We start from the raw sequence: 15,129 nt of genomic DNA, 5'->3' as shown, positions 1-15,129 counted from the left end.
TTTTTGTATTTTTAGTAGAGACGGGGTTTCACCGTGGTCTCGATCTCCTGACCTTGTGATCCGCCCGCCTCGGCCTCCCAAAGTGCTGGGATTACAAGCGTGAGCCACCGCGCCCGGCCGCTACTGGAGGGTTTTAAACAGGGAAGTGACATGGCCAGATTTAAACAATATACAGATTACTGCTGGCTGCTGTGGGGAGAGTAGACTATGGGACAAGAGAAGAAGCAGGGAGACCACTTAGAACTGTGGTTCTCAACTAGGGGTGATTTTGTCCCCAGGGGACATTTGGCTATGTCTGGAGACATTTTTCATTGTCACAACTAGGAGCAGGGATGCTACTGGCATCTAGCAGGTACAGGTCAGGAATGCTGCTAAACATCCTACATTATACAGAACCGCAACTTCAATGACAAATGATCCAGCCCAAAATGCTGACTGTGGGTGAGAAGCTCTCAGTCAGGAGACTCTGAGAAACTTTGGGTTGCACTTGTCCCAGCAGGAGGTAATGGCAGGCTAGGCCAGAATGGAGGAGATGGAGAAGGAAGGAAATTCACGGTAGTTAATACTTTGAAATATTGAACATTTTCTCCAAATTTTCTTGACCCCCTTGGCCCCTCCTCAGTCAGGGAGGGCATTCTGTGTTCATTGCTTCAGGGATAATACAGAAAAAGAGTCAATTATTGGCTTTTTTTCAAAAGTCCTTAGAGAAGAGAGAAAGAACGTGAGATTTATGGAAAACAGCTTTGAGAGGATGTCTGATGACAAAGCCAGGATATCACCCTTGTTCCCCATCCCACCACACGAGCACATGGGTAAAGATTTCCTAGACTAAAGTGGAGAGTAAAGCAGTAAAGCAAAGTGTATGCAGGTACAAGGATCTATAATATCTATAAAAAAAAACTGCACCCTGCCCAACTCATCCCGAACAAGCGCAGGGAGGGAGGTGACGAGGGAACCACCAAACAGATTCACAGAATCTAAGAGAGGAAAGAAGCCAGATCCCTTCCCCAGGCAGAGCCCCAGGGAGGCACCAGGGGAAAAGCAAGTGCTGAGTATGGCCAAGACAGGCCTGAGACAAATGTACAGGGTCCCTCATGACCCAGTGTGGTGTGTGAGCAGCAGAATGGCCTCTGTTGCCTGCAAATTGCATGGAAGGAGCCAAGGAGAAGGGGACACATGAGGGAACAAAGAAGGATTGCTGACACAGACCAATCACCGAAGATTCAATAAGAAGGAGGATGTCACAGTAGCTACCGAAGTAGATTGACGATAAACCACAACAGATGTCCCCACAAGGGTCTTGGTACTGCCTAAGTCCCTCTGGATCTTGGGGCACAACCCTGGAGGAAAAGGAAGGGAAACCCCAAATTGACTTATACTTATTTCTGTCACCCCCAGCAGAATAAAGATGTGAGGCTGGGCACAGTGGCTCACACCTATAATCCCAGCATTTTGGGAGGCCAAGGTGGAAGGATCACTTGAGGTCAGGAGTTCTAAACCAGCCTGGCCAATATGGTGAAACCCCGTCTCTACTAAAAATACAAAAATTAGCTGGGCATAGTGGCTGGCACCTGTAATCCCAGCTACTTGGGAGGCTGAGGCAGGAGAATCACTTAAACCCGACAGGCGGAGGTTGCAGTGAGCCAAGATTGCACCACTGCACTCCAGTCTGGGCAACAGAGTAAGACTCTGTCAAAAAAAAAAAAAAAAAAAGAATAGAAATGTGAAATGGAGACTGAGTCACCAAGAAAGAAAGAAAACTATATCTCTTATGCACCTGGGTTTGTAGCTAAGGTTTGTTCACTCTGAGGCACAAGGGGACATGGGCTTCTCTGTGTTCATTTGTGTCATTATCACCTGGCACAGGCTATGCAATCCCAGGGGGCAGAGCTAGGTCCATTCAAGGAACCTGGAACACTCTGCTGCAGCATCGTGCACCCCGTTACCGTCACGCACAGACGGGCACACACAATGCAGATTGATCAGGGCTGCACTGTTTCCAAATTACCACTTAAATCAATGGTTGAGCACTCTGTAATTGGAAATGTCAAAATCCACATTTTCTAGGTGAACTCAAAGCACAACGTTAATATCACTTAGCTCAACTAGATGTGCATTTGTTTTACTTCTCCCCCTCTTCAAACTGCCCTCTGAGAAAAGTAGAAAACATTAGGGAACTGAGCAAGAGGCAAAAAGAAAAAGCACCCAGATAATCCACGAATTGTGCAGCTTGACATATTCTAAAATATAACTCAGAAAACAGAGTCTTGTGAGCCGGTCCACAAAAAAGATCTACACGATCAAGTAAGTTTGAGGAAACTCCGTGGGCCCTACTCAGTGATTCACACTTAACACAAGCAAGATTCTCAGAAGTCCTGAGGGAAGCAGGCTTATTTCACTCTGTTTATTCTAGAACTTCCAAAATCTATTAGAGCATACAACTACTTTTTTTTTCACCCAACACCTCTTTACATCCAATTTAATGGAATACTCTCAGGGAACATTATCCCAAACATAAACTAGCATAACAGGGAATAGAGTTAAAGTGCCATTCCTGGCCAGCCAAGATGTTTTATGAACACCAACAAGCCATCAAGAATGAATCTTTTCCAAGTGAAATCAAGCCCAAGACAGCTTCCTGGGCCCTCTATTAAGCCAGAAGTTCTCAAGCTCAGCACCTGTAAAAAGTCAACCCCATCCCCTTCCTAATAGCTGTGAAGGAAAGGACTCCATTTCAGGAAGCAGCCTAAACGCATCCCCTCCTCGCCTCACCAATCCTTACCCTGCTAGACACCTTTGCCTCATCTTTCTTTCCAAGGTACTACTCAGCTCTGCCTCCCCAGGCAACCATCACACACCAGAACAATTCGACTCAGTAAAATGTATGGATCACCAACTAGATGGTGGGCACTACGCTACAGCAATGAACCAAGCAGATAAACCTTCCACCGTCATGGAGAGACATTCTAAAAGTAATCTGAAAGCCAGAGCCCCTCTTCAATCATAATTTCCACATCTGAAAAACAAATAGAGTTGGACTAGAAGACACCTAAAATTTCTGGTTCTGTATTTCCAGGTTGGTGGTGGAGTGGGCTGGCTGACGAGAGGTAGATCTGGCAGCCTGCATCACAGCCGTGTGGGGGCTTTTGCAGTGGACGCTTTCCCAAAGGTGACTTCCCGGGGTGGGATTGAAGGGATCTGACACACCACGGTGGCATCAAGTGCAAACTAGGAAAGGCTGGATTAGCAGGAAGGTGGAAGTGTCGGGAAGGGAAGGAAGTCAAAGGTTAAGACCCACCCCAGACTTCCCCCACTGAAGGAACCCCCGGGTTGCAGATCCTTGTTGCCTTGGCATGCATGTTGCTTTCCTGCAGCCTGGAAAGTGAGGAAGATGCTGATTTAAAGCTGGATCTGCCACTGTTCACTGTGCAATCCAGTGCAAATTGTTTTATTTCTCTGAACTTCAGCCTTTAATCTATAAAATGAAAATAATGACTACCTCACAGAGTTACAGGGATCACCAAATGAGATACTCCATATATGACTGAGACATAGAAGCTAAAAAAAAAAAAAGTGAATTCCCTCCCACTGCTAAATAAAGCTATATAGCCAGAAGCATGGCTTACAAAGTCGCTGAATGAATGAATAATAGGAGTTTCTGGAAAGGAAAGGTTATCTCCAACATATAAACTCTAGTAGTAAAAACTCCAAAAACGGCTAATATGAACTCTCAGATCCATTAATTTCCCCAGACCAGGAGGGGCCTGGAAGGAAGTGCTCCCTCGACCACACCCCACTGAGACAGCTGTCAACATGACAGTTTTCACCAAATCTCCACTAAGAAACATCTCCTCTACCAAGGATATACAAGGAAATTGAGCAAACCATTAAGAATATTTCCTCTCCCAGTGAAACCTCTACTTTCAACAGAACAGGAAGTGTGGATGTTATTATGAGCTGAATGTTTATGTCCCCCCAAAATGCGTATGTTGAAGCCCTAACCAAATGTGATGGTATTTGCAGGTGGAGCCTTGGGGAGGTGGTTAAGGTTAGATAAGATCATGAAGATGGGTCCCTCGTGATGGTATTAGTGCCCTTATAAGAAGAGGAAGAAAGCCAACCAGGCACAGTGGCTCATTCCTGTAATAATGCACTTTGGGAGGTCAAGACAGGTGGATTGCTTGAGCTCAGGAGTTCGAGATCAGCCTGGGCAACATGGTGAGACCCCACCCCTACCAAAAAAAAAAAAAAAAAAAATGAGCCAGGCATGGAGGTGTGCACCTACAGTGCCAGCTACTTGGGAGGCTGAGGTAGGAGGATGACTTGAGCCCAGGGGGTGGAGGTTACAGTGATCTGAGGTCACACCACTGCACTCTAGCCTAGGTGACAGAATGACACCCTAATTCAGAAAAAAAAGAGGAAGGCGAGAAAGGGAGAGATTTCTCTCTCTCCATAAGCATGCACTAAGGAAAGGCCAGATGAGCATATGGCTAAAAGGCAACTATCTACAAGCCAGGATGCAAGCCCTGAACTGAACTTGCCAACACCTCGATCTTGGACTTCCCAGCCTCCAGAATTCTAAGAAGTAAATAAAAGCCACCCAGGCTATGGCATTTTGTTATAGCAGCCCAAGCCAACTAAGATGGATATCAAAGAAAAAAGCTAAGGCCAGGCACAGTGGCTCACGCCTGAAATCCCAGCACTTTGGGAGGCCGAAGTGAGCGGATCACCTGAGGTAAGGAGTTTGAGACCAGCCTGGGCAACACGGTGAAACTCCATCTCTACTGAAAATGCAAAAATTAGCTGGGCATGGTGGCAAGTGCCTGTAGTCCCAGCTACTCGGGAGGCTGAGGTGGGAGAATTGATTGAACCCAGAAGGTGGAGGTTGCAGTGAGCCAAGATCACACCACTGCACTCCAGGCTGGAAGACAGAGTAAGATTCCATCTAAAAAAACAAACAAACAAACAAAAAATACTGAGCTATGAGTTATAAGATGGAAACTTTTTCTTTTTTTGAGACAGCCTCATTCTGTCACCTAAGCGGGAGTACAGTGGTATGATCATGGCTGACTGCAGCCTTGAACTCCTGGGCTCAAATAATCCTCCCACCTCAACCTCCTGAGTAGTTGGGATTACAGGCATGTATCACCAGGCCTGGCTAATTTTTGTAATTTTTGTAGAGACAGGGTTTTGCCATGTTGCCCAGGCTAGTCTCAAACTCCTGGGCTCAAGTGATCCACCCATCTTGGCCTCCCGAAGTGCTGGGATTACAGGCATGAACCACTGAGCCCAGCTTAAACTTATTTTAGTAACTTATCAGCCACTCCTTCAACCAACCACATGCCAAGCATGTTGGGGAAACAAAGATGACCTCTCTGCCCTCAAGAGTTCGTGACCAAAGACCTAAACATAAAATTTCAATTAAGGATTATAAGGTTTGGAATAGAGGGGGAGTTATGAGGGGAACCACTAATTCTGCCTAGGAAAGTTAGGAAGGCATAGTGGAAGAAGGCATCATTTGAGTAGACATTGTAGGGCGATCAGAAGTATTTGAGGCAAATAAGAGTGGGAGGCAGGGGTTAAGGAGAGTAAAGGCACAAATGGGAAAGATCTGGAGGAGGGGAAGGGTATAGAGGATTCAGAGAAAAGGGATTGGTTGCCAGGCATGGTGGCTCACTTCTGTAATCCCAGTATTTTGGGAGGTCGAGTCATGCAGATCACTTGAGGTCAGAAGTTCAAGTCCAGCCTGGCCAACATGGTGAAAGGCTGTCTGTCCTGAAAGTACAAAAATTTGCCAGGCATAGTGGTGCATGCCTGTAATCTCAACTACTCGGGAGGCTGAGGCACAAGAATTGCTTGAACTCGGGAGGCAGAAGTTATAGGGAGCCAAGATCGTGCCACTGCACTCCAGCCTGGGTGACACAGAGAGATTCTGTCTAAAAAAAATAAATAAATAAGAGAGAGAGAGAGAGAGAGAAAAAAAAAACCAGACTGGTCTTTTGCGTTTATAAGAGCACAAGCCTATCACAGAGAAAATGACTGAAGATGAAATAGGAAAATTGACTGAGGCCCCTCACCAAGGCCTTGTGCGGACTTCAACTTGTAGACCAGATTTTGGAAACTGGTGGCCCAACAGGCTAAAACTGTTCTACCGACATGTTTGTTCAGGAAGCATAGTGTTTTAAATTTTAAGCCACCATTTAAAATCAAAAGATTTTGCTTAAAAATCCAGATTCCCTTCAAACACTGAAGGAGCTGACCTTTCTGGGCTCACATTCCTGCCTAGGAAGGGCAGGCTGGAGCAGCAGCTGCCTTCCCTAGATGAACTCCCCACTTGTCCACAGTCCCCACTACTCCCCACTGGTTGCCCAATCCAGCCTGCTTTCTTCATTTAATCCTGTTGAAATCAGCGGCATTCCTAAGGTGGTCTTCTAATCACTGTATGATATATGCTTTAAGATTCGGCTCATGCTGGTTCTCCAAGTTTTTTGTGTTTGGGATTTTTTTATTTCTTTCTCTCATTTTTATCACCATATTCCAAGAAAACTCTTAGAAAGCAAAGAATGTATCATATACTTTGTGTCTCTCACAATACTCAGCACAAGACTAGGTACAATGTAGATAATCAACTTTTGTTGAATTAATCCAGAAATGAATGAATAAATACATGCCCCTCTGTGGTCATCCTCCATACCTGCCCTTCTTCCTCAAAACGCTAGACTTTTGCTACTAAGAAGATGGATGAATATGAAGCAAAAAAAAAAATAAAAATAAAGCACCAAAGTCAATCATTGCAATTCTATTTCAATTTTCTATCAGGTTGCAATGGAAATAGGAACGCTGAATAAATGCAGAACTGATCATTATGTCTGGCAGCAAGATGAATTAGAGCCCCGGGACACTAAGAAAGCCTGCAAATAAGATCACCGAATTTTATCAGTGATCTTTGAGGGAATTGTAGAGAATAGGATAGGTGCCAAAAAGCTGGAGCCTGGCAAATGTTCTGATTTTCAAAAGGGGAAAAAAATTATGGTTTGCCAGTTCTAGACTAGATAATATGATATCACTCCTGGCAAGGTTCTTAAACACATTTGTTAAGGACACTTATGAGCACCTAGGACAGGAAGTAATGTCCATTTGGCACCAGCATGGGGTCACGAAGAACAAGTCATGTTAAATTCATTTCATTTTCTTCTCTCTGACAAGGCTCCTAGGCTAGTGTATTGGAGAAACACAGCAGACATAATATACATGGTGCACTGAGGGGTCGAGCAGCACCAAAGGCTAATTCAACCCTTGGGCTATATTAATAGTAGTTTTGCAGACAGCAGAAAGGAGGTGATAGTTGTTTTCTGTCTTTGGTCACATCTAAAGAATCCACATTTAGAACTCAGTGCCCCTCTTGAAATAGGATACTGATAATAAAATCTTTTGGAGGTCCTTTTGGCAAAACCTCTTTAAAAACATAAAGCTCTCTTCCAGATTTCTGGCATCTGTTGAAAAATTGAAAAATCTGGCTGGACCTACATTCCTAAATAGCAATAACTGGTTGAACCTAAGTAGTAACTGCCCATTTAGACAGGACATGTACTCTAAAGTCCACCATAATCATCACCACCCCCTCTTCTACTGCCTGCACTGAGATGGTGGGCCAGCTGCCACAAATCGTTTCACATGGCCACCTTTATCCATTTATTCTATCTGCCAAGCACCCAACAACATTGAGGTTTGCAACCCAGGATGCAGCAGAGCCAAAGGAAAGTGGAGACGGTAAGTGGTAATGAACCATCCTATTATATGAGGATAATCACTGTCAGGGGCTATATTCCCAGGCCTCACACACCCAGTGGGCAATCCCAGGGAAGACACATCTGTCTTATTATATGAAGTCCAAAGGGAAAGGAACTACAGAACCAATAAGTAGATGAGAAACATATTCAATGCAACATAAGAAAAAATGCCTACAAGGGTCAGGCACAGTGTCTCACACCTGTGATCCCAGCACTTTGGGAGGCCAAGGCGGGTGGATCACTTAAAGCTAGGACTTTGAGATCAGCCTGGCCAACATGGTGAAACCCCGTCTCTACTAAAACTACAAAAATTGGCCATATGTGGTGGCGTGTGCCTATAATGCCAGCTACTCGGGAGGCTGAGGGAGGAGAATCTCTTGAACCCAAGAGACGGAGGTTGCAGTGAGTCAAGATGACGTCACTACACTCCAGCCTGGACGACACAGAGAGACTCTGTCTCAAAAGAAAAATGAAAAAATGCTTACAAGAGCCAGTGCTGTCCAAAGATGACAGACTACGTGGGCTTGGGAGGTGGTGAGTTCCCCATCACTAGAAATGTGCAAGCATATGGTTTATTACTGCTTCAAAATCAAAGGGCTTCAAGTATCTTATGAGGCAAGAGAAGGCATGAATCTTTCTATTTTACAATAGAAAAAAATACTGTTCTAAAACTTTCCTTTTTGTTAGGTCTGTAAATTATTGAAAAAGAGATAAAAGGGAATAAGTCAACAAAGAACTCAGCACTGTTTTTAAAAATCAGAACTTCCCTTCACAAAATTCACAAAGCACAAAATCTGTCTGACTAGGTGGACTGTTTGCATCCCACTGGCCAGATGATTCCCAGGGAGAAAGGTAATTGGCCTTGGGCACTATTTTTGGTGACTGGTCAAATGTTCTTCAGAGGCATGCAACAAAGGCAACGGGATGAAAGTAAGAGGGTAAACAATGAAACTCCATCAAGAAGCTGCCAGTCCCTCCACAAAACTGCCATCTGCTGCTGACATCAATCCTTCAAGGGGCAGCTTCGGGCAAACAATGTGTCAGGGAAAACAAGCCTGGGAGAAAATCGGCCTTGTGACCTTGGGCAAGTCATTTAACATTAACTGGGCCTCAGTTTCCTCATCTCTGAAACTGAGCTCACACTAACCCTACTGTACATTGTGTGGGCCAAGAGTAAGTGATGCCTGGGAGTTAGCCATAGAAAATGCAGGGCCCTGGACACACATCAATAATTATGATGATGATTAACACACAGAATTTTAAAAGAAAAGATTCCAGAGGGTTTCAGGTACAGCCATATCCTGACCTGAATCTTGTGGGTGTCAATTCTAAAGGAATAACATGTAACTCCTTTAAACAGAATGCCAAGAAATTTAGTATTTGGAAGAGACAAGATCATTTGGACACATTTCCTGATGAAATGCCTGGTAATTGGTGCATTTCCGATAAAACTCATGGTGCTTGCTGCTTAGTTGTTAAAATAAAAGATGAAAGGTAAAAAAGCAAAAGGATCAGCTGGGCAATTAATGCCTAACTGGCCCTGAAGAAAAGTTTACTGGTCCAGCAGTAGCAATCCTTCCAAAATGAGATAAGCACATTTCCTACCAAGAAAATGATTATAAAACCTGAACTGTCCAAAACTCAATATCCTCTTCTCTCTCATGGCATTTTCATGGCAACCTTAATTTTTACAAAATAATAATAATTGGCCAAATTCATTTTATAAAACATAAACTCCCTAGAAAGAGTCTATTCAAAAATTGAAACTAGGCTTTAGTATTGAGCAGTTGGGTGAATTCAAATCTCTGACCAATAAAGGGCTTATTTGTAAATTTTCAGCAAGGCTGAGACATCATAAGTCCCTGTTTTCCACATTGAACTGAAAAACCGAAGACAGGAGACCAGAGAAGATCAGGGTTTTCTGCTCCTCTTGCCCTAGGATCTGCCCAGAGGTGATGAGCACGCTGCGTTTTTGACCAGAACTAAAAGGCAAAAAGACTGTTGGTGAGACTGGAAAAGAAACAGAGCCCTCCCGCCGTGGCTGCTCCACTCCCAAAGTTTCCCAAGCATCTGAAGCGTGTATGGCAGCTGCGGTGCCCGGCCTTCCTGCTGCTTTTAAGGAGGCCACCCAGCTCCCTGGGTCATTGGGTCTTCAGCTGCAGCAGCGCCCAGAAGCAGGCGTGGCAACCTCAGGTCACTTGAGCCCCAAATACCCAACTTGCTCAACAGCCTGTGCATAATCTCAAAGATAGGCCTCAAGGTCCACTGAAGATGTATTTTGTCCTTACTCTTTCTAGGAGAGGCCACAACACACCCGGTATCGCAGCAAGGAGAGCCATGAGCAGAAAGAAAACGGACGCCAGGAGGCACGGGCCCAGGCTTCCCACAGGGCACATCCTCAGAGAAAGGAGGAGCATGGTGGATGGAGCTTTTAGATTTTCCTTGCCAAAGCTGAGCCTAGAACGTGTAGTGGTGGGTGAAGCCCCAGTCTGGCCTGAATGAGGATGTGGCAAGCCTGCATTTAGCCATGCAATTGTGTTCACTTTCCTTTTTCGCCTAGCTAGCGTGGATTTAGGGAGCGGCTTCTGAAAGAAGTATACACCCGGTGGCACAGAAGCTGCAACCAGCAGCCAGAGGTCATTTCGCCCTCCCGGCAGGCTTCTCCTGGAACCCCGGAAGCCAGGCAGCACCGACCAGCCCAAACAGCATGCTGAGGTGTTGGCTTTGAATGAAAGCTGATGACCCTAAACACCAGGGCACAGAGTGATTGGGCTGCACACCGCGAGATAATACATTTTCTGCACCAAGCTCCCTCTTTATGCCTAGATGGCTGCATTAGTCTGGATCAATATGCCCCATAACAGTTAATCCATGGCAACCCAGGCCAGCCCAGAGACACCGACAAAGAAGTGCCGCCCAGGGATGCTGCCTCGCTATGCACATGCATGTGAATTCCAGCCCAGAGAAAGAGGCGGAGGCAAAACCACCACCACCAACAGAAACCAAAAAGGGGGAGGAAAAAAGAGCAGATGGTAAAAAATATACCCCAATATTAAAGGGCTTTTACCGTAGCAGGGAAGGGGTGGAGGTAATGACTATCAAAATGGCCTTAGAGTGACATGTCACCGCCAAGATGATGGAGTATCGGCGACACTCCTAAAGTCAGGCATAGGATCCTCTCACACACCTGCAATGCAGAGACTGCTGCCCATTCCATAATCCACACTCCCAGCCCCAGCGCTATCTGCAGTTGAAACCAGTCCGGACTTGTGCGGCTGCCACTGTTCCTCCTCACAAAAAGATTATTGATGCATAACATTTCATAATGGCAGAAAGGAAAACGGGGGGCAGAGGGGGGTGGGAACCAGAATAAGAGAAAAACAAAAGGGGAGGAGAAGGAAAACTCTCCCAGCCCGCATCTCACCTTTTATTTGGGCTTCATATTCAGCAATGATCTCTTTGTCTTTCTTGAACTTAGTTTGAGATGACATCTTCCGACGTGGCCAAAGGAACTGACAGGCTCTTTGATTTATTTCTCCTTTTCTTTTCGAGTCCTCTCTCAAGCCCTGGTAATCACACAGCTCTGGTCGATTTCACAGGTTTAGGGACTAATCTCTTTCACTTGGCTGCAGAGCAGGGAGAAAATCCTTCTCCGTCTGGGAGGAAAATCTCTTTACTTGGCGAGAAATGGCTCTAGTAGCTTGCTCTGGTCAGCTCCTCTTGCAAAAGAAGAATCACCCTAGGAGCACAGTAACCTGCCCCAGATTTTCAAAGATTTTTCTTCCAAAAATAATAATAATAATAACAACCAAGAGCACTCATACACACATGCACACATACACACACTCACGCGTGCACAGGCACACTCACCGGGACACGCACACAGTTGAGCTGTGCACACAGGCATACACACACACCCTCACACGCACACACACTCGCTGGATCACTCACACACACACATCCACGAGAGGCGCGGCGCCTCCTCGGTCCTGCAGCCAGCCCTGGGCTCGCTTTTGAAGGCTCTGCTAAGTCGATGGTCAGGTTGCCAAAGGGCCGGTCATCTCGCATCCTCCCTCCCTTTGGTGCCTCTGGTCTGATGTCCAGTGAGGATCAAAGCCAGGAGAGCGAGATGGAAGTTTTCCTGCTGCAAGGCTTAAGCTCCGGTGAACCCAAGGCTGGACTGCTCACCCTGCAGGGCTGGCTGAGCTCTCCCCCACTGCTCACGTCACTAGACTCCGCCTCCCGGATTTTATAACAACTGACACATTGTAGCCTACAGGAGAGCAGAACTCACTGCAAGCAAAAAGGGGAAGAAATGCTCACAAAAGGGAAGGCAGCAGAAAAATAATCAGGTTGGTGAGTCTTGAGAGGCTTCTGCAAACTCCAAACGTTAGCACTTGGGTTAGGGATTTTTCTTCCAAAAACTTAAGATCCTCCCTTCTTTTGCATTGTGTAATTTAATTCAATTTCTGGAATCAACAGCTATATGATGGTCTGTCATTCTGCTGGAAGAGTCTAGCAGAGGGCCTGACCTATGTAGGAAAAAGCATCAATATTTGTTGAGCAGTTACTTGGTGGCAGAGAGACAACGCCAGCAGTTAAAGGCATGCAGCTTAGCAAAGCCATGCAGAGCAGGCACACTGGAGGCAGAACAGCTGGGCTATTGGCTTGTGGGGCTCTGGGCAAATTCATAAGTCAGACTGAGCCTTAGTTTCCTGGACAGTAAAATCAGCTCTCTTTGGAGGCTTTGTTATTCATTCTTTCAACAGGTATTTACTGAATGCTTACTATAGGTCTAGCACCATTCAGGGTACAGCAATGACCAGAACTGGCACACACAAAAATCCCTGACCTTCTGAAGCTCCCGGGGCTCCACATCACACAACTCCAGGAGTTTCCACCATTCATGCTAATATTCTTAGTAAAAAGCACCGCTGGAGTAGAATGCATTGTGAATGGTGCCCCCTGGAGTTGTACGAGGCAAGAGGCCCTGGGAGAGGAAGACCAAAAATAAGCATAATAAGTATATTATATAATATCATACAAAATGTAAAGGACTATGGGAAAAAAATATTGCAGGTTAAGGGACATCAGGAATGAGAGGAGCTCTTGAAAAGATCAAAGAAGAATGCAAAGTTAAGCTTAGCACACACTGTCTGGTGCATAGTAAGCACTCAGTAAACAGTAGCAATTGTTATTACCCTTTTATATCCCCCAACAACCCGACAACACAGGTATAAGCACCACCCTTTCACAGACAAAGGAGCAGAGGCTTGGATATGGGAAGTGACTTACCCAAGGTCACCAGCCTTCCAACCCAGGCTCAAAGTCTCCTGCATCCTACAAGGGAGACCAAACCCATTTCATGTGGACTTAAGGTAGAATAAGATTCATTCTGTAAAAATTGAATCAAGCACTTAAGAGTCGCTGACCACTGGAATTTCATATGCTAAGATTGTCACTAACATGTAGTGTCCCCTGAGTGTCCCCTGAGTGTCCCCTGAGATAAATGTTCCCAAATTTCTCAAAATAGGTATAGTCTTCCATTTGCGTTTATCTGAGTATACAATCAATGATTTGGTTTGGGCTCAGAAATGAATAGGTTATCCATGTTATTCCATCGAGGCTTCCTAGAGGACGTGGCAGCTTCATTGGGTGTCCCTAGGCAGGCATGGCAAGGGGAGTGAGGCGGGGCAGGATGTTCACCTGGAGCACACAGCGTGAGCTGGGGCCCACAGGTGGCAAAGCACAAGACCTGCTTGGAGCAACCACAGGGAGAAGTCCAACTGGTGAATCACGGGGCTTAGTATAGCCTCGTGCCCAGAGGCAGGAGGTCACCAAGTTCAGAAATAGATGCCACTCGCCCGCAGCCCTTGCCATCACCCCACTGCTTCACACTTCCTCTGGACATGTTCAGGCCCTTTGCTGTCCTCTTCTAACTAGTTCAAACCTGCAAAAACCCCATGTTACCTGAGAAAGATAGGCACAGAGATTAACATCCCTGCTGCAAGCCTAGATTCTTCAAGAAAAATGAGAGTTAAAACCATACGCCTTGGAGTGCGACAGACTGGATTCTCTCCTGGCTTTGCCACGAGCCTTGAGCTCGTGAGAACTTGAGCAAGTGGCTCAACCTGCTTGTGTGCCCACTGGTGGCAGGAACTCGGTAAATGTCAGCTATTTTCACCATTATTAAAATTTAAAATCCACAAATAGTTCTAGGAGACCCATGTGTAGGGTTCTGAGCCATGGAAATGTCACAGAAATGTCACAAAAAGCCACATAAAACCAAGGCCCAAGATGGTGTAGCACTCTGAGCTGACACCTGACAGAGGCTGGGGTTTGGAGGAAGTCAGATGGTGGTTTACCTTGTGGCTCTGCTATGCACCAGCTGTGTGGGGGGCTCATGGAGGAATACACCCTCTCTGAGTCTTGGTTTCCTCATCTGTCATAGGATAGTGATCCACCCATGGCACAGGATCCAACACGATCATGGATTTAAAGTGCCTGGCATACAGCAAAAGTCTCACGGACACAATTTCTTTTTTAGGGCTGTTGAAATGTGGTCCTCAATGTTGGAGGTGGGATCTGGTTGGCTAGTGTTTGGATTATGCGGATGGATCCCTCAGGAATGGCTTGGTGCCCACCCCACGGTAATGGGTTCACAAGAGATCTGGTTGTTGAAGAGTCTGAGACCTCGCTCCTCTTCCTTGCTCCCTCTCTCACCATGTGGTATGCCTGCACCTTCCACCGTGATTGGAAGCTTCCTGAGGCCTCCCCAGAAGCCAACCAGATGCTGGTGTTATGTTGGTATAGCCTGCAGAACCATGAGCCTAATAAAACTCTTTTTTTTTTTCTCAAGATGGGGTCTCACCATGTTGGGCAGGCTAGTCTCAAGCAATTCTCCCACCTCAGCCTCCCGAAGTGCTGGGATTGCAGAGTGAGCCACCACACCCAACCAAATAAAACTTTTTTCTTTAATTACCCAGCCCTAGGTATTCCTTTACCACAATGCGAAATTGACTAATTCAGGGCCCAGCCAAGCTGAACCTAGAACTACAGCTTGGGCTCCACAGATACCCAGATTGGAAAAAGGAAGAGAGGAAAAAAAAAGAGGAAAAGGTCGATGTCCCCTGAAAATCCATCACCACACACAATGAATCCACATCATCTGGAATCTTCTATCCCCAAGAAGACGTGGGTGTGACCTGGGCAGGCCCGGAGCACCAGGTGCTCACCCTTCCAGTCCTCCCCACAGCCCACCCCAGATCTCCTGCCCTCCTGTGACTACTCCTCTGCGAAGCCGTTTTTTTCTTGCTGTCTGAGAACCAACTGCTATTCC

At 46.0% G+C, this 15,129-nt stretch overlaps 1 protein-coding gene across 4 annotated transcripts in view; it reads right to left on the bottom strand.

Moving 5' to 3' along the window:
* SRGAP3 (SLIT-ROBO Rho GTPase activating protein 3) overlaps positions 1 to 12,024 on the bottom strand; it is a 270,073-nt gene extending 258,049 nt beyond the window's left edge. Inside the window, exon 1 of one of the 4 annotated variants that reach the window (XR_001886028.1) lies at positions 11,215 to 12,024. Coding sequence is in view for 3 of the 4 variants with exons in the window: in XM_017874153.1 (XP_017729642.1) it covers positions 11,215 to 11,281 (67 nt within the window). In the remaining variant the exon portion in view is untranslated. The remainder of the gene's footprint in view (positions 1 to 11,214) is intronic. The other 3 variants (XM_017874153.1, XM_017874151.1, XM_017874152.1) reach the window with 3 other exon arrangements.
* Positions 12,025 to 15,129: the final 3,105 nt, after the last annotated feature.

Source organism: Rhinopithecus bieti, unplaced genomic scaffold (genome assembly GCF_001698545.2).
Source record: "Rhinopithecus bieti isolate Rb0 unplaced genomic scaffold, ASM169854v2 scaffold_7049, whole genome shotgun sequence".
Lineage (NCBI taxonomy): Eukaryota > Metazoa > Chordata > Mammalia > Primates > Cercopithecidae > Rhinopithecus > Rhinopithecus bieti.
The sequence above is the reverse complement of the archived record's forward strand: the minus strand, read 5'-3'. Positions and strand labels throughout refer to the sequence as shown.